At 34.6% G+C, this 25101-nt stretch overlaps 3 protein-coding genes across 4 annotated transcripts; 2 read left to right on the plus strand and 1 right to left on the minus strand.

The window, feature by feature from the left end:
* Positions 1–1164: 1164 nt before the first annotated feature.
* LOC108201811 (lysM domain receptor-like kinase 3) lies at positions 1165–5975 on the plus strand. The gene is made up of 7 exons (XM_017370106.2): positions 1165–2860; positions 3039–3143; positions 3628–3932; positions 4031–4166; positions 4476–4618; positions 4709–4832; positions 5258–5975. Exons 1-7 carry the CDS (start codon positions 1378–1380, stop codon positions 5668–5670), a joined length of 2709 nt encoding a protein of 902 aa, XP_017225595.1. The 5' UTR covers positions 1165–1377; the 3' UTR covers positions 5671–5975.
* Positions 5976–6669: 694 nt separating this feature from the next.
* LOC108200223 (glucose-1-phosphate adenylyltransferase large subunit 1, chloroplastic) lies at positions 6670–11799 on the minus strand. 2 transcript variants are annotated; one of them, XM_017368291.2, is made up of 15 exons: positions 11439–11799; positions 10013–10126; positions 9727–9900; positions 9543–9635; positions 9364–9447; positions 9230–9285; positions 8926–9019; positions 8726–8838; positions 8437–8509; positions 8186–8266; positions 7988–8074; positions 7631–7735; positions 7274–7380; positions 7128–7188; positions 6670–7053 (listed from the first exon to the last, which is right to left on the minus strand). In XM_017368291.2, the coding sequence occupies exons 1-15, from the start codon at positions 11655–11657 to the stop codon at positions 6952–6954; spliced, it is 1563 nt and encodes a 520-aa protein (XP_017223780.1). In that variant the 5' UTR covers positions 11658–11799; the 3' UTR covers positions 6670–6951. The 2 variants fall into 2 exon arrangements, with proteins under 2 accessions (XP_017223780.1, XP_063940363.1); XM_064084293.1 differs by having other exon boundaries at positions 11450–11649.
* A 6143-nt stretch (positions 11800–17942) lies between these two features.
* Positions 17943–20559, plus strand: LOC108200655 (uncharacterized GPI-anchored protein At5g19250). Its single transcript, XM_017368875.2, has 2 exons — positions 17943–18124; positions 19661–20559. Exons 1-2 carry the CDS (start codon positions 18037–18039, stop codon positions 20179–20181), a joined length of 609 nt encoding a protein of 202 aa, XP_017224364.1. The 5' UTR covers positions 17943–18036; the 3' UTR covers positions 20182–20559.
* The last annotated feature ends 4542 nt before the right edge of the window (positions 20560–25101 follow it).

Below are 25101 nucleotides of genomic sequence, written 5' to 3' on the forward strand. Positions count from 1 at the left end.
CAAACGGCCCTATTTAATTACTCGGGCGGTCAATTTGAGAAAAAATATTACTGTAACAGAGAAGGGGGAAGAATAGCTGCCCGGGAAATAGTCATCTTTAGTTCTTTACAGCATCATCTTCAAACCTAATTGATTTTAAACTTCATCATCATCTTGAAGTAATCCAAGTCTCACAACGTAGGTACATTCTTGTTCTTTATTGTATCTGTTTAGGCGTGTATCTATGTATATATGTAAAGATGGTCACTGTCCATGGAGCCTAGGCCTTGCTCCCGACCCGAGTTTTTTAGGAGAGAAAGCAAGTGGATGTAAGTGATAGCAAGTGGATGCAAGCGAAAGCAAGTGTGCAAATCTTTTAGTGAAATTATGTTATATTTGTACTCACTTTCACTTGCTTTTATCCTGAAAAACTCGAGAACACAGATTGGAGCGAAAGTTAGACTTCCTCCTCACTTGCTTTCCTCCCTGTTTAAAACTCGGGAGCAGGATGTTAGTCTCTTCCCCCTTCTCTGTTCTCTCGTAAAAGTGTTTATGTGTCTAGCTGAAGTCCCATATGAGTATTATTAATATCGTTTCTGCGAAATATCCCGCAGGAGCCGTTATAAATTTCTACAACCCATGGGACAAGCCGGGTTTTTTTCACTCGGCTCCTTTAAAATTCAAGCCATTCAATGACGGCAGTGAACCCATTTGTTATGTAAGGCTTAATTTGCAAACATTTGCACCAAGTTCAAGAACTTGCAATTTATTTAGTTAACTGAATACTAATCTAATCATGTATATGCGATAAGTTGAAATGTCCAATCGCTTTCAATTGTTCCTAGTAGGGTAGTTTACTACAAATCCAGCTATGCGAAAAAGACTTCCATAAAAAAAATGCAGGAAGACAGAACTCTACAAAATTTTAATAGCCCACGCGGATAGGAATGGTGGGTTCGATGTGGTTCGATGTCTAGTGTGTGTCCATGCGCACATGCTAAGCATTAAATTCTATATATTTAGCTCATTTTGATTGGTGTAGTTTTTGTATATGCAGGGCGGTTCACCATGATTAAGAAATAGGAGTCAATCAAAATGAGATAAATGTATAGAACTTGGTGTTTAGCTTGTGTTCATGCAAAAGCGTTAATTTAATCCTACTTGTATATCCAAAAGCAGTGTGCTGGTCAACACCGCGTTTCCAGTAGCTAGAGTTATATTATTTATCAAGAAATGTCTTTAGTATGACCTTCATCAGTTGGTACCTCTCATCTTCTTATTGTTTAATTTGGTGGTTGTTGTAGATTAAACTAGTAAGATCCTCTACATCAAGTAACCTTGCTGGTTTATTTGATAAGAGCATAGTTGGCATTATCTTTCTTTGTTAACATAAGTTCGATGACGGACAGGTCAAATGGGGTGGTAATCCTTATCACTCTGTTGAATATCTTGGTTTATAAGCTCCGGAAGCTCGAAGAAGCACAGCAAACTAAACTCCAAGAACTGCAAACCAAACTCCATGAAGCGCAAACCAAGCTCCAAGAAGTGCAGGAAACTAAAATCAAAGAACTGCAAACCAAACTCCAAGAAGTGGAAACTAAACTCCAAGAAGCCGAGGAAGCCAAACTCCGGGAACTGCAAACCAAACTCCAAGAAGCGCAAACCAAACTCCTAGAAGCGGACGAAACCAAGTTCCAAGAAGCAAAGCAATCCATTCGTTTACCTTTGTCTGTAAGACAATTATGTCGGCGTTTTACCCTTAAAGAAATCCAATGGGCAACAAATAACTTCCAGGAAGAGTTTGTGATTGGGAGAGGTGGGTTTGGACTGGTTTATAAAGGTATCATCGACTATAAACAGGGGACTGTTGCTATAAAGCGGTTAAAGTTACTGTCTAAGCAAGGAAGCAAGGAATTTCAAACAGAAATTGAGATGCTTTCCAAGTTTCAACACAGCCATTTAGTCTCCCTTATTGGTTATTGCGATGATTATGAGGAGATGATCCTAGTTTATGATTATATGTCTCGGGGAACCCTTGCTGATCACTTGCATAAAAAGGTTAAAAAAGGTGACAGTTGTTTGCCGTCTCTAACATGGATTCAGCGCCTCAAGATTTGCATCGGAGCAGCACATGGACTAGACTACCTTCACACTGGTACAAGCACTGAGAACAGAGTTATACACAGAGATGTCAAGAGTACAAACATTTTGCTGGATGAGAATTTTGCAGCTAAACTTTCGGACTTCGGATTGTCCAAAATAGGTCCAGCTAATCAGACATGTACATATGTAAGTACTCGCGTCAAGGGCACACCTGGTTATCTTGACCCATATTATGTCGCAACTCATAGATTAACCAGGAAAACCGATGTCTATGCCTTTGGTGTAGTGTTATTTGAGGTTTTGTGTGGAAGACCAGCATTGGATATGAGTCGGAATGAAGACCAAATGAACTTAGCTGGATGGGTACAACATTGCTTACAAGAGGGATTCTTGGACAAGATAATTGATCCCAGGCTCAAGTGGGAGATATCCTCTGATTCCTTGAATACTTTTGTGGACATTGCTGTCAAGTGTTTACATTATCAACCCAAGCACCGTCCTACTATCGCCGAGGTTGTTGTGAGCCTTGAGTCTGCATTGAGATGCCAAGTAAAGAGTGCAGATTATTCGTTGTTTGAGATAATGCCGATTGATTATCCTCAAGAAGAAGCAGATTGTTCAGTGCCCGAGGTGAAAAATACTGACCATGACAAAGGATATGCGTTAACAGGAATAGGGACTGTAAATGATCCAAGTGCTGGGCATCGCAATAAGCAGAAATTGACATTTTCAGAAAGGGTCAGTGGTATTTTTTCACGTACAGCTCAGGGGTTGTCAGGTAAAACTAAACTCTTGAAATGTCAATATGTGCATACAACTTATCTTAATAACATATATTGACACTGCAAAAGTAAAGATTACTCGTCATTCATTAATTGAGATTGTACCAAAGAAGTTTTACACTGTTCAATACTTGAAGGGCAAGTCTTTAAGTACAACTGCATATAAATTTGCAGGGGAAGGGATTGCAAATTTGTCCAATGTTTCACATCGCAAAAAGAAGATAACACTGACAAAAAGAATTGGTGGTCTTCTTTCAGTTACAGCTCGGGTGTTTTCAGGTAAACCTAAACTTCAGCATCAATATGTATGCACCTGGAAAAATTACTGGTTTTTGTCAATCAACCAGTAAGGCCATCTTCCATATGAAACTCTCTATAATCTTAATCATGAGAATTTGAGTGTACCATGGATAATAAATAAATTGGCTTATAATAGGTATAGAAGTAGATGGTGTGTATGTCTGTTGGTCGTGCTTGCATTCTTGTATATTTTTATATAACCAATTTTGTGTTGATTGTAATAGATAGATCATTTACTCTATCTTTAGAATTATCTTGTCACACACTCGAAATTATGTAAATGATTTAAAATGAAGATCTCATTCCCTGACTGAAGTAGTTCCCCAGTGAGAAAGGTTGTAGCTAGTGTTGTTTTCCTATGTAAAAATTGTGAGATTAATTATATTGTTCCCCTACTTGTCATCATAATATTTGTAGCATGTACTTCATAATTCATGATTTAAAGTATATTTCCCTATTTCAGTTAAAAGACATGCAAAGACATCAATGGTACCAACATCAGTGATACCAACATCAATGGTACCAACACCTTGGAACCAGGATGATGTTTTAAAGTCATCAAATTTGAAGAGTTTCGCATACAATGATCTAAGGATAGCTACCAGGAACTTCCGTCCTGACAGTGTTTTAGGGGAAGGAGGTTTTGGTTGTGTTTATAAGGGTTGGATTGATGAGAACACATTTGCAGCTGAAACATGGGGTACTGGCTTGGCTATTGCAGTGAAGAAATTAAATATAGAAGGATATCAAGGTTACGAGGCGTGGTTGGTAAGCACTAGCTTTTTAATATTTACAGTGTATCTATTTTCAAACCTTTTATTGTTTAACTAAGCTAGTTGAGAACACTGCAACCTCTCTGACAACAGGCAGAAATCAGTTGCCTGGGTACGCTTTGTCATCCTAATCTTGTGAAATTGATCGGGTACTGCTTAGAAGATGAGCGACGGTTTCTAGTATATGAGTTCATGGCTCATGGCAGCCTGGACCTGCATCTATTCAGAAGTGAGTTTGTCAATATTAATTGTGCTAATTCAGTCGAGTATTCCCTTCTGGCAAACTTTATGTATGTTATATTTATGAGGGTATGAAAGTGATTCAAACTAAACAGAGGGATGATAGTATTATGATGCCAGGGTTACAGCATAACCAATTTTTAATATCTAATTTACCAGTACCTATTATAATCAAGTGCCCTTATCTGTTTATGTGATTCCAGATTTGGAATTGACTATGAAGTTTTATAACATACTGTGTGTTTGTATAGATAGATTAACTGATTTCTGACCTAGCTACTTGATTCAAATAAAACAGGAAGTGCGAACAATCAATTGCTCACTTGGAATCTTCGTATGAGTATTGCTCTTGGTGCAGCCAAGGGGCTTGCATATCTTCACAGTCCTGAAGCAAATGTGATTCATCGGGATTTCAAAACATCCAATATATTGATTGATTCTGTACGTAGAAAGAAAATTATGTTTAAATGTCAGAGGTTTTCCCATTTATACTTATTTTGTCCTTACAAAATCTTTATTAATGATTGACAGAATTATGAGGCAAAACTCTCTGATTTTGGGATGGCAAAAGATGGACCAGACAATGAAAGAAGCCATGTGTCTACAAGAGTTATGGGAACGAATGGTTATGTAGCTCCGGAATATTTGGCTACAGGTTAGTGTTCCTCATAATCAAATGTCAAAATCGGTTCGACATAATAATAACATTTTGATAATTTCCTGGAGAAAGTTTATAGCACTTCAAGATAGTATATTGCTCATGCACCATTAACAAAGCTCATTAGGTTTTATCAATACCATAGGATTAGAAATCACATGAGACTTCATATTTAACTACAGTATCTCCAGCCAAGCAAGGCTAGTAGGAGACTAGGAGGGGATCCTCATGCACATTTTTTCATTATGGAGCGTGTTAGATATAATATGATCTCGTTAAGCACTCCCTACACCTTGAGATTTTTGAGAACTGATAAAATTACATAGTGCATGCTCCTTTTGTTGGTATAATCTGCATGCATTCTTTTTTTAGCATACTAATTTCCTAGCATGTCTAATACAAGCCAAACTCTTCTTGTGAAGGTCATATAACAATGAAAAGTGATGTCTATAGCTTTGGAGTTGTGCTTCTAGAAATTTTGACTGGACGAAGAGTGAATGACCGAAACCGTCCAAAAGCAGAGCAGGACCTTGTTGCCTGGGCAAAGCCTCACCTTCACAGCAAACGCAAGTTTTCACGTGTAATGGATCCGCAGATTGAAGGTCAATATCCTCGCAAAGAAGCATTTCAAGCTTCTTGCCTCGTACTTGCATGCCTCTCGTATGATCTTAAATCAAGACCTGATGCAAAAGAGGTGGTAGAAGTATTACAGAAGCTTCAGAATTCGTATAACTCAGAGCGCATCAGTGGTGAAGCCCTCCAGAAGGTCCAAATACATCGCCATAATATAGGAGAAGAAACACTCAAATCTGTGGCAGGTACTAGAGCAAAATAAAGTCACCATCATCTACATTTTTAAAGAGAGAACATACAAAAGAGTTCAAGTTGCACATGCACCAAGAAAGTTTATATCTTGGTTGAATCAGTGGAGCAAAATGTTTTACTGTACAGTTTTGTTATAAACGTCTTGTTGATAATAATTGGACTATTGGAGGGCAGAAAGAGTATGCAAATCTTGCTGAATAAACTTGAACAAGATGAAATTGTTATTGTAAATCAGTAGGAAGAACAGTTATACTATGTACAAAGAACAGATATGATCAAAGTGATGAAGATGAAGTGTTTTAACTGCTTTGTACATGGACCTCTCTTTGTTATACTCTCAATGAGTTGCTCACTCTAGCAACTTTCCCTTTAATCTTATTAACTGCTGCTGCAGTAGGTTATTTCTAATGGGTCTCCTGAACTGGTATACAACATGAAGTTTTAATGAAATGCCAAATAGGGGCAATGTGTTTCTTGAATTTGTGGATGAAATCAGATCAAACATGTTATGTTTGGTTGGGAGGAATGTAATTAAGGAGGGAATAGAATGAAGTTCGTTCAAAATTTTAGGTGAATTCTTTTCTACATTCGGTTCATAAAAGATCTAACTAGAGCTTATACCCTCAATTTACAAAAACAAAATATATAGTGTTTAATCATACTTATCTTCTTCACAAATCTCATCATAAAAATCATGCATTCATTTGTATTAATTGAATAATCGAGGATTAATTGGAATGACTAATTGGATTTATTAAAATAATATTTGATCTATTAAACCTATTATATTAGTTTTCAAATAATATGCTGTGATTAATAGGATTTAAAAAATCGAATAGGTAGAGTACATTGTAGCGATTCAATCGTCAAATCAGCGATTTCCAGAACTATAAAAAATAACTCGTTTTCGCACCTCTACTTGATTAGCAACAGATGTTTTTCCTTTTCCTTCTTTTCTTACTAATCCATAAGCAACAGGTTTCTTAAATATGATCACAGGCTGGATGACTGTCCTCATAAACTGATTTATCTCAGTGACTTCGATGTAAACAAAAGATTTAAAGGTGCCTTTACAAAGAAAAGTGATGGACACTTCTGTATGGCTAAAGATCTTGAAAATATATTTCATAGTTTCTTGCTATTGACAGAACCTGCTCATATTCCCCATTTAGTTCCTCTTTCACGTATTGATTCACCAAAAAGAATGAAAATAATGATCAGGACTCCTTATCATTATATCATTGTTTCTTCGCAATATGTCTGAGTTCTAGTATAGCTCTAGATGTACTTTTTATATTACCAATCCATCAGCAATCGTTGAATTTTTTAGTACCACTGTAATCCCTGATCGAATGTAGAATCCCTCTGAAGCCCTGTCTGCCTCTTGGATGCCCTGCAATTCAATATGTGCATCACAATGTTACAAATGTGTCTGTCAAATGTCATATATCATTCAGAGATGTTTACCTCAGAGTTCGCAATAACGACGTTCTTTCCAATTTTGGCATTCTTGTCAATGATGCACTCTCTGTTTCACAATGCCACAGTTGTCAGAAAAAATTGACAAGCATACAAAGAGAGAAAAAAATTAAGTAATGATAAACTTATTGTACTTGATTTTTGTATTTTCTCCGATTCCAATAGGGACCCTTCCCTCTGCCAAAAGCGATGCTACTTCAGACTCAGTTTCGTAGTAGTCAGCACCAAGCATCACCGTGTCCTGCTCAAGTTTGTTAATCATCATGGCACGAGTTGTTTAGAAATATATAAATCTGGTAAGGGCAGTTTTTGAAATTTGTTGCAGACAGATAAAATGAGCATGTCACAGAATATATGTGGTTCAGTTTACTCATATACTGCACGAGGCCAAAAAAATCATGAACCTTGAACTGTCCTGCACTAAATCTTCTTTTATTATGTAATTTAGTTGTTCATGCAAGTTTAGAGTGTGATCTGAGTATAGAGCAAACCTTCAAGTGGACATTGGAGTTGATCCGGGATCGGATGCCAACAACGCTATGCTCAATAAAGCAGTCAGTTAGGAAACTACCGTGTGAGACTATCGAATCTACAATCTGCGTAAGCATATTGAATCATTAGGGATGATGTAATGAATTGTGTATCATTTATAAAATCAACTCGAGAAAGTTTGTGGAAGCTAATTAAGTTCATTGCATTGTTGGCGTAGCTTTTGTTTTCGAGACAGATCATTGTCAGTGGTTTGATTCTCTCAGTATAGTTGCATTGATATATTAATTAATCTTAAAATATCTTCATCTGACTAACAGAGTTGTTCGTTTTGGAAATGACAACTGAGATTCCTCAACCTTGCTGTTGTCGATCTTCGATGGTGGTAAGTTTCTCCTTGATGTAAACATTGGTTTGCCTGCTTCGTAGAAATTAAATTTGGATGGCTGAAATGCAAAAGCAGCAAAATTTCCGATAAGTTGATCGGAAACGATGAATATTTCTAACAAACAACTTTTACAGACTGTTTTACACCCAACACTTATCCTGATACTTACATGATCTGTTAGGGCAAGATTTGCTTCAAAGAAGGATCTAATTGTACCAATGTCTTCCCAATAATCATTAAATAAATAAGCCTGCAACATAATCATTGTATCATGACAGAAAGATCCAAATAATAATAAGATTAGCTAATTGATTTGCTCTTAAGAAACAACTTGCTAAATATTTGACCTGAAAAATAAGAATTGCTGAACAAGCATAATTCTTAACTTTGTCTGCATAAACACTAAAGGCTTTCACTCACCTTAATGTAGAACTCTTTGACTGAGGCTGGAATTATTTCTGATCCAAAATCATTTGAAGTCGGGAAACGCCACCTGACTCAGAACAACACATACTGCATTATATTACTTTGTTCCTTCTTTATTGCATCCTTTCCACATCTTGCATATATCTTAGAAAGGATGCATAAACTAATTACCATGTTTCCACAACATTGATACATATACGTGTCTGTCTCATGTACTCGGGAAACAGGTGTAATCGTTTTGTGAACTATGCATGGATGTAATTTAACTTTAAAGTATTAATACCTCAAAAGATTTAGAAGTATTTCCTTCTTAAAGACGTATACTCCCATGGAAGCAATATAAGGTTTTTTCTCAGCCTCTTCCCGCGGGAGCCCCAATATTGTTGTATCAACTGCCTGATATTTGTTTTAACTAGCTTGATGTAAAATAATTCAAAATCATTCAGATTTAATAGGATATGCAAATGTTATTTAAACTTTTACCATAGTCTTTAATTCAGCTCCTCTAGGCTTTTCGCTGAAAGAAAGGACCCGTCCTTTACTGTCGATACTCATTAATCCAAAGTCTGAAGCACGACTATTTCAGAAACAGAGGAAAATTTCAGTACAGGTATTTGAATTATCAGTTGATGAATCATAGTCTGTAGGTAAAAATCGTAGTATGTAATTCAAGTCAAAAAACTGCGACAGACTTGTAGAATGTACTAATTTTTCAAATCATGGTAGGGAGAATTCTTAGTACAATGTGACAAAATTAAGTATAGGGATTTTGAACAGATTGGCCTACCTGTCATCCATCGGGAGGCAAGAGATAGTAATGTCTGCGCCACTTTCTCTATGATTCTACAAAAGCATATAGATCAGTAAAGAAATCTGAAGAAGTGAAGGTGTATTAAAAGAGAACCTAATTCTGTGTTTTACCTGAACAAAATTCATGTAGTCCATACGGTATAAGTGGTCTCCAGATAGAATGAGCACATCTTCAATATCCTTACTTCTTGCATCCTACAGGAATTATATTGCATAAGAGGCAAAGTTGCAGAGTTTGTATAGGACATCGATTTCAAATAAAAGTTAAAAAATGTAACTAATATTAGTACCTCAAAAAGCCAATGAAACTGACGAACTGCATCTGCAGTACCCTGGAACCACATCTTACCTGCCTCCCCAGGCGTTTGAGTTGCTGCAAGAGCCTAGAGTAAAATGATTGTGTGATTATATGTGGTTAAGCCGAAGCCATTCAAGTTCCATGTTTGCCTGAGCAAGAAAGTAATTTGAACTAACCTCAACAAAGCCATCACCGAAAGTTGTCCCACTGCCAAAGTTGTAAGCACGAGTGAGGTGCCTATTTAGTGATGCTGAGTTGTACTGAGTAAGAATGTAAACCTTATTGATCCCACTGTTGATACAGTTGCTCATGGGCACATCAATTAGCCGATACGCTCCTCCAATAGGTACCTAAAATCAACAAGAAGGGTTTGTGCTAATGAAAAAAAAAATGCTTCTGACAACATTACACTGAAATCTTAACATTGTGAACGCGAAGAAAGCTGAGATTAGGAACACTAACAGCAGGCTTAGCACGACGCTTGGTAAGAGGGAAAAGACGAGTTCCAGCTCCACCACCTAGTATAATTGCTACAACTGTCTTCGGGTCCCTTTTCTCCATATCTAGATCCCTCAACTGCACACAGTAGAACAAGGGTATTCAAGGTTATTATTATGTGAATATGATCTGATCCTTCTCAAATTTGCGACTGCGACAGAGTATATATAGGATAACATGGTTACTGTTAGATTGTAGGTGCTTGATAAGCACATAGCAACTAATGGTATAGTTAAGTTGGTTCTTCTGCCCATACGGGAAAAAAAAGGTTCCATCCAACGACTTCGTTTAAGGACATGGAGGCCACAGCATCAGCGAAATTGGTCTGCACACTCAGTTTTTAGTTTTTAAACAATAGCTCGGTTGAATCAATGCTTTGTAGCTCGAGCTTGCCAATGCGGGTGTCAAAAAAGAGTGTCAAAATGCTATGCGGCATGACGTGGCATGACACTCTTGTTGGCTTTTCATTAGAGTGGGATGAGTGTCAATCAAAGTTGTCAACTTTTGGTATCCTCTCAACAAAGAAAGAAGAGATGCACTCACATATAAGACATGTATTTTTATATCTATTTATAATTATACATATTTAAATATATCGACAATTTCTAGTGCAAATCATAGTAGCAAATTTTGACAAGGAAAGTGTTAAAAGTACTATTAAAGAGAGGGAAATCTAAAATATTTAATAATTTTTATGATTCGATTATATTAGCAATTTTGATTGGCACCTCCTATTGGAAATGCTCTAATACCATCTATAATATTTGAAGCTCACAACACAATTTATTATCCGACCTAATGACTTAACATAGGTCAATCCAAAAGAGACATCAACTTTTTGGTATAAATCACTTCTTGGCTTGTACTCGTAAAAGGCTATAATGTATTCCGGACCTAATGACTCGCCATAGATGAGTCCAAAAAATACAACTTTTGGTATAGATGACTTGTTGGGTTGTATTTGTAAAGGCTTCAACATTCTAAATTTGATTGAACTGAGATCAGAGATGTTACATATAGTTTGTAATAATTTCTCCCAATGTTATTGTACTTCTTAACATTCTGGTGATCTGGCTCAATTCCTGTGTGGGTTCACCACTTAGGCTGTTTCAAGACTCTGCTGATGCATGGCGCAGGAACTTTGTACAGGCTGCAAGACTACAACATGATGTAACCTTCACTAATACAAGGTAAAGAAGGTCCAAAACCTTAAATTGGTACTAGCAAAGTATGTCCACATTATATACGAATCCTTTATAGAGACATTGTTACAAAATTTCTAGACACCAAGAGGGTAAGATATGAAATAGTACACTCTGCTAAATGTAACTAAAGTGAGTAATGAAACTACACACTTGACTAATGAGAAAAAAAACACAAAAGAACTCACCTTAGCCTCACCTGCAATAGTAGTAGCAACTGCCTTGCACAGAAAAGGCCTCTTAACATTATTGTAACTAATTCTTTGCTGAAATTTAGAATCACACAACTTCTTCCCCATCAACTCCCCATTACAGAACTTAACAAGCCCCCGGTGCCTAACCGGTAGTGTCCCTGCAGAGTGGCCTGCAGCCGGGAGAGCCATACGACCATTGGCCGTAAATGCCATGTCTCTAACAAGTCAAAATGCAAATACAAATGGAGATGAGAAGGAGTAGCAGGGGTGCTTAGTTTTGAAAATTTGCATGGTGGTGGTCATGGAAGACAGAGTTAAGTTATCCAAAGTCAATTACATCCACCAATTTTGTTTTGTGTTTTTTAGTGAAGCTCATGTGAACTATAGACCTTTTTGTGGTCCGAGTCCTAATGCATACTTTTACTACTATTTTTGTTTGGTAATGATGCGAATCATGGATATTCTGCTGCATTACAGTAACATTCATCCTAATCAAGAGGACAGACCAAACTGGGAGGTGATTGAGAGAGTCTCCTGATTTTGTTACAAAGTTACATTTTGAGTGGTTCTATGGTACCTTTAACCTAATGATGGGTCCATCAACTTACGAGGACGAAACTACTCATTCTTAAAACAGAGTTCAGGCTTAATATTTTTCGGGGTGAGCGAGAGGCGAAACCGGATGTCCGGAGACAATAGAGAATAAATCCACCACTTTAGCTATCTATTTTTTTTGTTATACTCAAATGTAATATCACGCCTTTATCTACACACATAATACCGCATATTCAACATCACCCATCATTATCACCGTCAACTCATTATTAATTACCCCTCCAAAAAATAACATATATCAAATATAAATAAATCAGAATTCCATTCTCAAAATAGACACTAGTATTTTCAGCCTGCAATTTGAGAAATGGTATTTCAATATAAATATGTAAAAATTATGATAAATATATCATTTCTTCATAATAATCGGATTGAATAATTACCAACTGAGACAGAGAGGAAGACGAGATGCATGTCAACATGGCAAAGTTGCAGGAAAATGCAGAATTCACGGGTCGAATGATGGCACATGCTTTTCGCAAATGATCTTGCTTTGGAGGATATAAATTGAGCTTGCTGGATGGATGCAGACTGCAGTAGGAAAAAAGATTGATTTTCCACAGTTTTAGCTGCCTGTTGTGTTTAATTTTTCTATAGTTCTATGCTAGTCAAGAGTAGCGCACAGAATTGTGTAATGAGATGACAATTAATATAATGGGTTTTAATTAGGAGGGTCGCGCTCAAGAGAGAACCACTCCTTAAAATAGAACCATAGAACCACTAGGGTTCTGCTGCAGAACCCTAAATTTTAAATAGATTTTTAGGATCTAAATCTAAATACATGTTTTTTTCATGTTTTTTCATTGTTGTGTGTGTTCAAAAATAATTTAAAAATATAATTCATAGATATTGACATTTTTTTTGTGAAATTCTGCTGCAGAACCCCAATTTTTTTTTTTTTTTTATAATAAGAATGAATCTCAACAAAAATGATCCAGCAATTCACCGAGATAATTCTTTCATTCAAGAAAACTTATCATCTAACCATCGGACATGCAAGATGACCGGGAAAATTCAGATAATAAAACTTTAATGTCCGAAAAGAAAACTCGTCTTCTTCCAAACATCCTGAAAATATAAACAAAGGAAACAAAGAGAATATAAGTCTATATATATAACTGATTATATATATATTATTAAAAAATAAAGAATAATATATCCAATAACTAATAATAATTAACATCATGTGATTATCATTCAACTAGTGAAAAAGAAAATTAAGTAAAGTCTCAACCAAAGATGGATCTTTGGTGAGACACTAACGAAAAAGATAATATACCGAAAATATAATATAACAATTATTAACAAGCCAACAAAGTGACACATAATTGCAGCCAACAAAGTGGCACATAAATGCCTCTTGCAAGCCAAAGATAAACCATCAATCATGGTCAGTTGTCACCCATAAATGGTACAAAATTAGCCATCAATAGATGCACAATTAACGTACGAACTCATTAAATGACAATCAAGATAATTTCAAAAAAAAAAATCAATAATTTCCATATATACAAAAGGATCAACTTTAAAGTGATAAAGGAAATTTTAATTAAGAAAATTAAAATTTTTATATAAAATCCTTATAACATCTATAATATGGGTCGCGCTCAAGAGAGAACCAGTCCTTAAAATAGAACCATAGAACCACTAAGGTTCTGCTGCGGAACCCTAAATTTTAAATAGATTTTTAGGATCTAAATCTAAATACATGTTTTTTTCATATTTTTTCATCGTTGTGTGTGTTCAAAAATAATTTTAAAATCTAATACATAGATATTGACATTTTTTGCATGTGAAGTTCTGCTGCAGAACCCTAACTCATACTTAAGTTCTGCTGCAGAACCCTGTCTTATAAGGTAAGGGTTCTATGGTTCTCTCTCTAATGGTTCTCTCTGAAACACGACCCAATATGATATATCTAATAGAGCAAACTTAAGTAATTTAATTCGAAATGCCTAATTTGTCCTTTACTCATTAAACATATATTTATATCTATAAAGGTCATTATTGACTTTTAATGTTAAGGTATTTATTGGACATTAATGTCTAATCATTAATATACATTAAATTACTTCATAATTAAAATTCCAATAAAAATATGTATAATATATTTATATTTAAAGTTTAATAATATATAAATAAATATAATGAGTAATTTAATTCGAAGAGACTAATCTGCCCTTACTCATTATAAATATATTTATATTTACACACATAGAGGTTATTATTGACGTTTCATACTAATCTATTTGGAGCATCTCCAGCAGTGTCTCAAGTAGGTTTCTTAAAGTTATTATTGATGTTTCATACTAATCTATTTGGAGCATCTCCAGCAGTGTCCCAAGTAGGTTTCTTAAATATATAATAAACAATTCAAATTCTAAAAAATAGGGATCCTATATTGATTAACAACTCCAACAATAATCCCTATTTGTGTTCCCTATCATTATTATAGTATTAAATTCAAATTCTTTTAACAAAAAGATAATAAGAATAAAGTGGGAAAGAGTGTCCAAAAAATGAAAGTTGAGTATTTAATCATTAAAAACAAATGAGGAATGAGTTATGGATTACCTATTTATGAGGAATGAAAAGTGGATCCTAAAGTGTAGGGAATGAGTAGGGACTCTGCTGAGTGAAATTTTGCCCATATTCCTCAAATTTTTAGCTTAAGACCTCATATAGCTAATCTGCTGGAGATGCTCTTATTAGACATTACTCCCTCCGTCTCTAAAAGCTTTTCTCGTTTGATATGTCGGGATTATTCATAACATGAGACAAATTATTAATTTATGTTTCATCTGTTAGACTAAATATAGTCATTAGTGATCTTGTTGGTTTCGTATTTATGAGTACCTTAGTACAGTGTAGTTTTTATATTTAATATTAATACGAAATTAAAGATATTAACGATCAAAAGTGTGTGTTGGCAAACGTGTTAAAGGCAAACATGAAAAGTATTAAGAGACGGAGGGAGTAATATATATTCATTAATATACACTAATTATTTTATTATTAAAACTCCAATACATATATGTATATGATATTTATAATTATGATTTAATAAATAAACAAACAAATAAATAAATAGCCAGTAAAAAGCGGGAATCAGAAAATCGGTGATTAATCGAGATGTTTAACATGACCATTATTTGAAATTAATTTATTATTATGTGTGTGTGTGTATATATATATATAATATGTATCTAATCATTTTTAAAATTTTGAATTTCCACCACAAATTTTGTAAATTTTAATATTTTACCCCATTTTCGTCTGATTAATCCATTTTTGATCAAATAATCGATTTAACCGTATTTTACCAAATCGGATTAAAAATATAATATATAACTATATAACATACAACTCAAAAAATTAATATTATTTTTAATAGTAATTTTATTCAGGCTATAAAAGGCAATGACATGGACAAAACGGGAATCAGAAAATCGGCGATTAATCATAATCATTAATAGGATTATTAAATTTAATAATTTAATTATATAATAAAATTTTAAATAATGTATATTTTTATATTTAAATTTTAATAAATATCATAATAGTGAGGATATGAGTTATATAAACGGGTTAATTATCAAGTTAGTCACTGAAGTGGGTTTAATGTATCAAATTGGTCACTGAACTCAAAACAGTATCAAGATGGTCACTGAAGTGGACATAAATATCAAACACGTAACTTGAAATATAAGTTCAAGCAGTAAAAATATTATTTATAAAGTTTTACACATTATTTTTGAATGTTACCAAAACCAAGTAAAAGGTTATGACTTCTAATATTTATGATAATATATTAAGATTTTATCAAGTTTATTTATTATTTATTTTTAATTAAAACAAAGAAATTAACTATATAATAAAATATAAATAATAAATAAACTTGATAAAATATAAATATATTATTTTAAATACTAGAAGTCATAACCTTATAGTTGGTTGTGGTCACATTTAAAAAAAATGTGTAAAACTTTATAAATAATATTTTTACTGCTTGAACTTATATTTCAAGGTACCTGTTTGATATTTATGGTCACTTCAGTGACCATCTTGATACCGTTTTGAGTTCAGTGACCAATTTGATACATTAAGCCCACTTCAGTGACTAACTTGATAATTAACCCTTATATAAACATCAATAATATGACTTAAAATTTAAATAAATATAAAATTTCAATTAAAAAAGGACGAACAAAGATATATAATATATATTAAAAAATATTTTAAAGCAACCCGTGCTTTGCACGGGTTAAAAAGCTAGTTTAAGTAAAACATCAATCAATGATGAGAATATAACAATTACTAAAAAGATTGATATCTAAATTTAAAATATATATAAAAATGAGTCAATCACTATTTAAGGAAATATCGCATAATACAAATTCCTTATGTTACAACCAAAATCATTAAAACATTAAAAGCAGACAATTAAAACTGAAAATTAAATACAGTTATACAAAACTGAAATCATAAATTATGCCATAATTTTAGTCAAGAATTTTACAGCCGAAACCACCATCGCAAACCACCGTTAGACCACCATCATTTTGAAAATACAACATGTTAACACTAAATCAAAACCTATTACTGGTTATGGTTGCATAGAATTTAATCTTATGCAAGCAATATCAAAATGCACAAAATCTATATTATGAATAACAATATTAAGATCAGATGCACATATCTAAATTATCAACAGATCACATAAACAAGTAAGATTGTGAATTAGAAAGAGTACACCTTGATTTTATGGAGTATGTTCACACAAAATGAGTCATTTTCAAATATGATCCGTCCTTTGAAGATATCCTTCAAAGATTATCTGCTTTAGTTAAATATATATATCAAACATTTTTCTTTAGTTAAATGGGCTTCATAAAATTTTGAAATTGCAACCTTTTTCCTTACCTCTTGACACTTCATGAATTTTTTTGATCAGAAGATTCCAAAAATTACATTTACAATAGCTGTGCAAACGATTTGAATTTTCAAGACTAAACTCGAATAAACTCGAATTTATTCAGAAAATCAAAATATTATTTATAACCCTATCTATAGCTTTGATTTCAGAGTCAATTTCGACTAAATTTTACCAGAAAGGCCGATTACTATAGCATGAACACTAAAATTTTGGATTTAAAATCTAAACTTAAATGAAAAATCAAACAAAAAAATGTATAGCATAAATGCAAAAATTCTGGATTTTTGATATGTCTTTCAAATTTTATTATAAAACCATCAAGTCTTCAATTCTAAAAATCAATGATTAATCACCGATTAATCCAATTAATATCTAATTAATCCTTGTATCTCGTCGAACTGATTAAATCTCCGATTAATCCAATTAACATCCGATTATTTTAATTAATCTCGATTAATCTTTGTTTCGTGACTTCGCCCTTAAATCTGATTTCCGCTTTTTAACATGAGTTCCAACTTTTGTTTCTAACACTTTCAATTTAATTTTTATTTTTACTCAGCTATTAGAACCGGCATCAACTAAAGTCGGCAGTATTACTCCCGAAGTAAACACAGACAAGTTGCCGCGTGTCACTTGTCCGTATGTACACATAAAATATAATCAAGAATATTTATACTACTACAATACTCCCTCTGTCCCATTTAATTCTATACGTTTCTTTTTAACTGTTCGACACGCATTTCAATGTTCTTATAAAATATAGTTACGTAACTTATTTTTGAGATTTTCTTTTTCTGTATAAAAATATAACATCTAAACTTTAATTCAGAAAAGAAAAATTTTAAAAATAAATTGCACAACTACAATTTGCAGGAGCATTAAAGTCTGTACCGCGTCCCCGTCCCCCAATGTATACACTCAGGGGGACGGAGGGAGTAATATATAGCAGTTGCGGTGCTCTCCCTTTCTATAAAAAACACCTCACTTTAAGGTTAAGCATCTTCTGTATCAAATTTCAAATCTTTGTTAGCAACTTCAACAATGGCGTGCTTTCAAAGTTATTTTTATCTCTCTCTCATTCTCCTCTCCCTTGTCTGCATACATCACACTGTCAACTGCGATGATAATGGTATGTGTTTCTTGATTTTTCTGTGTTTTTGGTGCATAATACTATGTTCTTCGTATGCATTTTTTTTATTTGTTTTGTGGGTGTTCTTGTTTTTGAGTCCTTTTATATGTTTGAGCAACTTTTCTGACTACTAATAATGTTGTGGAGTTGGGAGGGGGGAGTTGTATATAGTTTTAGATTATTTTTTTTGAAAAAGGGTTGATCTTGATTTGGTGTTTCTTGAGATGGGGTGTGTGTGAATTGGCTAAAGAAGATGTTACTTGGACTTGGATCTGCTCTGGTTGTGTTTTTTATATTCAAATTGGGATTGTTCTTCCTGGTCTTGCTGTGTGTGTGTGTGATTTGAAGATGCAAGATTAGTAATATCTGGGATTTAGATCTATTTACCTTCTTGGTAATGAATATGTGTAGTGTGTGTACAGGTATAAGTGTATGTGTAGTGTATAGATGTAGCTGGTGAGCTCATTTCGATCTTCGAGATATATTGCATTTGGGATTGAGATCTGTACTACATTGTATTTTATACCAAACTTATTTAGGTTCTGCATTTGAATATGTTAGTAATTGTCAAAGTAGTTATAGAGTGATCTGCATATGGAATGAAAGTTCTTCAGCAAGGAGGGGAGGGGGTTGTTCGATTGGAAGAGAATATTTTGGTAAACTTAGATCTGCCAGCTACTTCTGCCTACAATGTTGTTCAATTTCATTGACTTAATTACCAAATTCATTTCCATAGATGTAAAGTTGGGTGCAATAAATGTAATTAGTGAGCTGTGAAGTGTGTTTCTTTTATATGCTTTTACTTGAAACACTTCACAGAATTTGAGCTGCTCGATCAAGGTTCTCAGGGTTTAGGAATACAGTTTAACAGTCTAGCATTTCTTTCAACAACATCGGCATATAAGACTTGCATAAGGGACAAATAATTATACTTTCTGTAGTTTTAATAAAGACGGTAATGATCATGAATTGAAGAACACTATTTTTTATCTGAGAGAATCAAAGTTACTCATCATTTAACCTTGTGTGTTGCTTGCATCATTCTGAGCCCTGTTTTGTGTAATTGTACTTAAATACTAAAGTAATTAGTTTAGTATGTTTTGAACTATCTACTTTTTGCCCTTTTGGAAATAAAGGCCAAGAATAGTTGCATAGGTGCTCTTTTATATGCACTTCTACACATAAATACTCTATAATCTGCACTTCCTTTTTTATTGGAGTTTAGGGTACACAGTGGGTGATTGACATTTTAGTAGTTGAACTTCCGATTTCAACAATTTAAGGTAAATTATTTACATCCTAGTTAAGTGTTTCAATCTCACTTTTTAGTATAATTCCTTACATCCTTAATGTCACTTTTGTGGCTAATAGAATTTAGGCCCAAATAGGGTGTCTTAAGAGCTTTAAAGCAATTTGGTGACAAATGTTTGTTCTAACAATTGTTTAGAAAGGTGATGGGTATTACAGGTTGTAATTTTGTAGTTTTGTTCTTCACCATTCAATTGAAGTACTTGATAATGACCCTTTTTTTTTCAGATGAGGAAGACAGTCTTCTTCGAGGCATCAACAGCTATAGGGCCACTTTAAATTTGCCAAGTCTGACAGACAATGACAAAGCCGAGTGCCTCGCAGAGGAAATTGCCGAGCAGTTTAAGAATCAACCATGTACAAATACCACTGGTGCAAACACAGTACCTGGAACTGAGCCTCAATTTTCGGACTTCCCAAACCTTTTAAACAAATGCAAATTGAATGTCACCACTACAAGGGATGGTGCCATATTGCCTGCTTGTGTTCCTAATCTAGCTCAGGATATAGTCCTATCCAATTACACACATTCTCAGTATTCTGGCTCTCTCAATGATACAAAATACACTGGAATTGGGATCGGCTCGGATGACAACTGGATTGTTGTTATTTTGACCACAGATACTCCAACCGGGAATTTTGCCACTGGTTCCTCCGTTCCAGATGTCAACTTTGTAACAAAGATGAGTCCATTTCAACCCCTTTTATTTGTGATGATGGGAATTTTCTTCCTTGTTGGAGCATATTAAGCAAGTGAATTTCACATATTCTAGTGGAGGGCCGGATACTAACTGTTGCTGGAATTTTATTGTCTCCTAACTGATACTTTCTCAGAGGTTGAATAATTCAGTTACTAGGACAGCCTGCTCTCACGAAGACATGAACTTAAAGCTGTTTCTGTTTATGTTGCCTCGTAATGCTGTTGCAATCAACCCGGATTTTGCTGAGTTGTATACATAGTTGTTTTAAATCTTTTTTAGTTTCTGTTTCTTGAATATGATCTGCTGCTTTGAGGTAAGACCTGATCATACTTTCTTTGAGCATATATGTGTGTGGTTCTTGTAATGTTTCTCCTCTTATTCCTCTCATGTTTGTCTGAGTTCAAAATTTTGTTGTTCCATGTTCTATATATGTGTCAGTTGTACCGACCGGTTGTTTAATAAAAAGAACTTTTAAAATAATTTATACCGAGTCCTAAAACATATGTGGAGTCCTCCGAGACGTATATAAATGGCCGGGACAAAAGTGACCCAAACGTATATAAATGGCCGGGACTGAGCAGTACATTGGTTGTCAAGAAGAGAAGAAGAAAGAGAGAGGACGTTGTAGGCGGGTGTTCATTAATGATGCAGAGAATATACGCTATCAACCCCACAGAGTAATGAGAATTTGGCCGATACTTTTATTCCCTATCGCCAACTTGTGGTAAGCTCCTCAACAGCTGAACTTGGACATTGCTTTCTGTGAGCTCTTCAACTTTGCACTAGTATAAAACAAGTCCTCATAACTGTAAGAGCAAGTCCAATGGGGGAGCTAAAGTGGGTGCTATTGCCATAATATAGCACTCAAAGAAAAAATGCAACTCCAATGAGATGCTGTATTTAGATGCAAAATAGTAAAATTCTATACTTAGATGCTAAATATAGAACCAAGTATAGATGTTGCTATTTCTATAATATAGCACCTTTAACTCATTAACTAGTTTCCAATTTCTAGTTATTGATGATGTGGTAACATGGATGGATCCATCTTTGGTTTCAAATATAGAACCAAGGATGCATCTAAGTATGGATGCATCCAAATATAGCATCCCTTTGGAGTTGAGTTTTTTTACTTTTGATGCTATAATATAGCAATCAAACCAAGTATAGCATTGCATTGGAGTTACTCTAAGGAAAAAATGCAACTCCGATGAGATGCTATATTTAGATGTTAGATGTATTTATAGGAGGGTAGTTGAAGGTTAGTTAATATCAGTGTTGTAAAAAGCGCAAATCGGTCCTAAACGGTGAGGTGACCTTCTAGCGCTTAAGCGGATAAGCGGACGCTTAAGCGGAATTTTAAGCGGGTGATTAAGCGGAACAATAATTTATATTTAAAATTATATATATAATAATATTATATGTAAAATTAAAATTATAAAATAATTAAGTAACAAGAATTTAAACATAAAATGTTTTTGATAAAAAAAGATATTTTTAATATTTTATTATAATTTTATTAATATTTATAGAAAAATATTTATATTTAAATATAAGAAATTAGCAAGTCAACATCATTCTGACCGCTTAATCCGTTTAATGTCCGCTTAATCCGCTTAACAGACCGCTTAATGTTAAAAAACGCTTAATCACCCGCTTAATGTAAAATCGAAGCGTTTCACCCTCCGATTCCGCTTAAGCGCCCGCTTAGACGGCCGCTTAATGCGCTTTTTAGAACACTGGTTAATATACATCTAATTGGTTCTATTTTTAATCTATCCATTGGAGTATGAGTTCTATTTTAACTCCAAAAACCACTTTTTAGTTTCAAATTATAACAATAACTATACACATTTTAGCATTACCATTGGAATTGCTCTAATAGTAATATTTCCATAGTCTTCGCTATATACCAAGCCATGAAAGAATGAAGAAACCTCTGAATATTACGGCGAAATCAGTGTTGTTGTGGCAGAGATTAAGGTTGCTACAAAAAATTATGTAAATTTTATTGGGAAAAATGAAAATGATAGGCACTCACAAATTGTTCTCAATTTTTTTTCCCAAATCTTAATTGATAATATCTGATTATTTAACTTACACTGATAATAATGAGAACCTCTTGTATACACATAAACCACTCAAATAAAATTAGACGTCATCCGAAGAAAATGAAGATTAAATTTGGAATATGCAGGAGTCGAGGGAAGGGCAAGCCTCTTCTTATGTTCAAACTGTTGGTGGCAGTAATTGATGCGCCGAGAGGTACTTTTTTTAGATGAATAAATTAGAAAAATGTGATCGTTATAATACCTACAGAAATAGATTATTATTATGCATCAAAAATTTTATCCTCATATTTCTACCAAATAATATGACAAACAAATAATTGATTTCAACTGAATCTGAAAGTAATTCTTTAAGTACCTAGCATTTTCTGCACCAAAATTGAACTTCTGGAAGGTTATCAAACTGCAATCAAATTCTCAGAGAGTGGGGTACCATTTGCAACCGAAAAAGTCAAGTTGGACATGTTGTGAAGTTGTGGTTTGACTTCTATCAGAAATGCACGATACTTTACTCAAACTTGGTCAAAAAAGAATGTCGGTTAGATGCAGAGAAGCGTTGACAATTTAAAAACAAATGGAAAACAGGGAGTTAGCAGGAGTGATGATTGATATTAGTAGTTGAGGAACATCAACAGATGATCTAGTGTTTTGTGTTATGATTTTGCAGGGTGTATTGTACATAATGATGGAGATTCCACTTTAAAAAGATCATCAGAATCCAAGTGAATTCGTGTGTTTCCTAACTAATACACTCAAAGATTCATCGTGTTGGTTGTTAAGCTTAAAAAAGAAGAGAGGGTCTAGTGGATTTTTTGTGATTGGAATGGATGAGGCAGATGGACCCTTTTTTTTTTCTTTCTCCGACACCGCATTACAAGGCCAGTGCAATAGCCTTTTAGCTGAGTAACTTCAAACTTAGCGCAATGAAATTAAGGTGGTGCTTGATTCATGGTTAACGAGGTCGGTTGGCGGGAATCAGAACCTCAATCTTATGTGTAAGTGTTTGGATTAGTAATTTGATGGTATGGAATAAGAACCTTAATCTTTTTAGGTGGTTAAATCATACTCTTTTCAACTTTTGAGTTTTCATATCATTCTTATTCTCATTCTCGATTCTCATACACACATGAAAAACAAAAGTATGTATAAAAAATATTTAATTTATTTATTTCAAGGAAATTTAGGAGTTGAACCTCCGGGCACATATACGTCACACCTTTTTTCATTGCTTAATTAGGAAGAATACATGTTCGTTTTCACAAAGAACCAATAATTAGATCGCTCTTTTTAGAGATCGTGAACCCTTGTCATACTGTATATAATAAAATACCGCGTGTGCCTTTTACATGCATGGATGGTAGTTACGTATGCACATGGATAAGTATTCACAGTTTTGCTAGTCGATTAAACAATTAGCCGAGACACACAATCAAGAATAATCATTTTGTACTAGTATATCAAAATTACAATTCTAATATATTTTTGAGTTATTGTTTCGGGTTTAACTTCAAAATATATTATTTTAACTGTTATTCTTTAAATTTATGTATAGGTGATACAGAAGTTCTGAGATCTCAAATTTTATTGGTTAATATCATATTTCATATAAATTGATCTTGAGCATTAACTTTTTCTTATTTTGGTGGATACTTAAAACTTAAAAAGTAGAAAATAAATACAAAAGTACAGACTCAAGACTGGAGTACATGTGTGCTCGAAGTCAACGAGCTCATCTAATTTAGAATGGAGGGAGTATCGTAGGTGCTTGATTGAATAATTGTTACAGCGAACTTGCACTAAGATGAATAATGGAGGATTCTCCGCTGGCTAGCTTCCCCTATGTTTTGTCTATGTCAGGGCATTGCCCTTCTCCACTCTCCAGTCTCCAATAAACATAGTATATACTTCCAGCTGTGTAGTAACATTCTAGTGGATATGGCGGCATGGTGACCAACATTTCCTTCATTAAACTAGTAAATAAACTTTTTCTTAAAGCTATGCGATTCGACCCCATTTCTAACTCGTACGGACACCATCACCCATAACATATGCGTTATGGAGTAGAATATCCGCTACAAAGAATAACACAATCACCCATAATTTATCAATATTACGGAGTAGGAGCATCTCCAAAAATTGAGATCTGTTAGTTAAAATATCTATGTGTCATTCCATGTGTCATCTAAGTGGCACTTTTAGATGATATGTAAAAAGAAATACTCTCTGTTATAGCCAAATTTGGCTAGGTCCTTGTTGGGCCAGGTATGTACTTAGTTTAACTAAGTAAGACATGAATTGGGCTAAGAGTCCTATATAAAGGAAGGACGCGTCCTCCTGCTTATAAAGTGAGGACGCGACCGACCCTTGAAGAGACTAGTCTGAACGGAAGGGCGCAGCCCTCCGTGATATGACTGATCCGCCGATGTTGCGTATCTTAATGAAGAGGACGCGTCCTCCGCGTCGGAAGGAGGGATGCGTCCTCCAGGTCACACGTGTCCCATGAAGAGGACGCGTCCTCCTGCTTATAAAGGGAGGATGCGATCGACCCTTGGTGTTGCGTGAAGAGGAGGCGTCCTCCTGCTTATAAAAGGAGGATGCGACCGACCATTGGTGTTGCGTGAAGAGGACGCGTCCTCCGAGTCACAAGGAGGGACGCCTTACTTGAGAGTGTTGATGGAGAGACGCGACCGACCTCCGTCCACCCACGTCGTGTAATCTATGGAGGAGGGCGCGCCCTCTTCGGAGGTGACCGAGGGGCGCGTCCCTTGTAAGAAGTTGACCATGAGATGAAGACCAAGGGCGTGCCTTTAACGGGGTGTCCTCGCCTCCCCGGGGGCGCGACCTCATGTTAAAGAAGGACCTGTCTGATGTGTTGTTGGAGTGGTCGATGGGACGAGAC

The sequence above is a fragment of the Daucus carota genome, chromosome 9 (assembly GCF_001625215.2).
Source record: "Daucus carota subsp. sativus chromosome 9, DH1 v3.0, whole genome shotgun sequence".
Lineage (NCBI taxonomy): Eukaryota > Viridiplantae > Streptophyta > Magnoliopsida > Apiales > Apiaceae > Daucus > Daucus carota.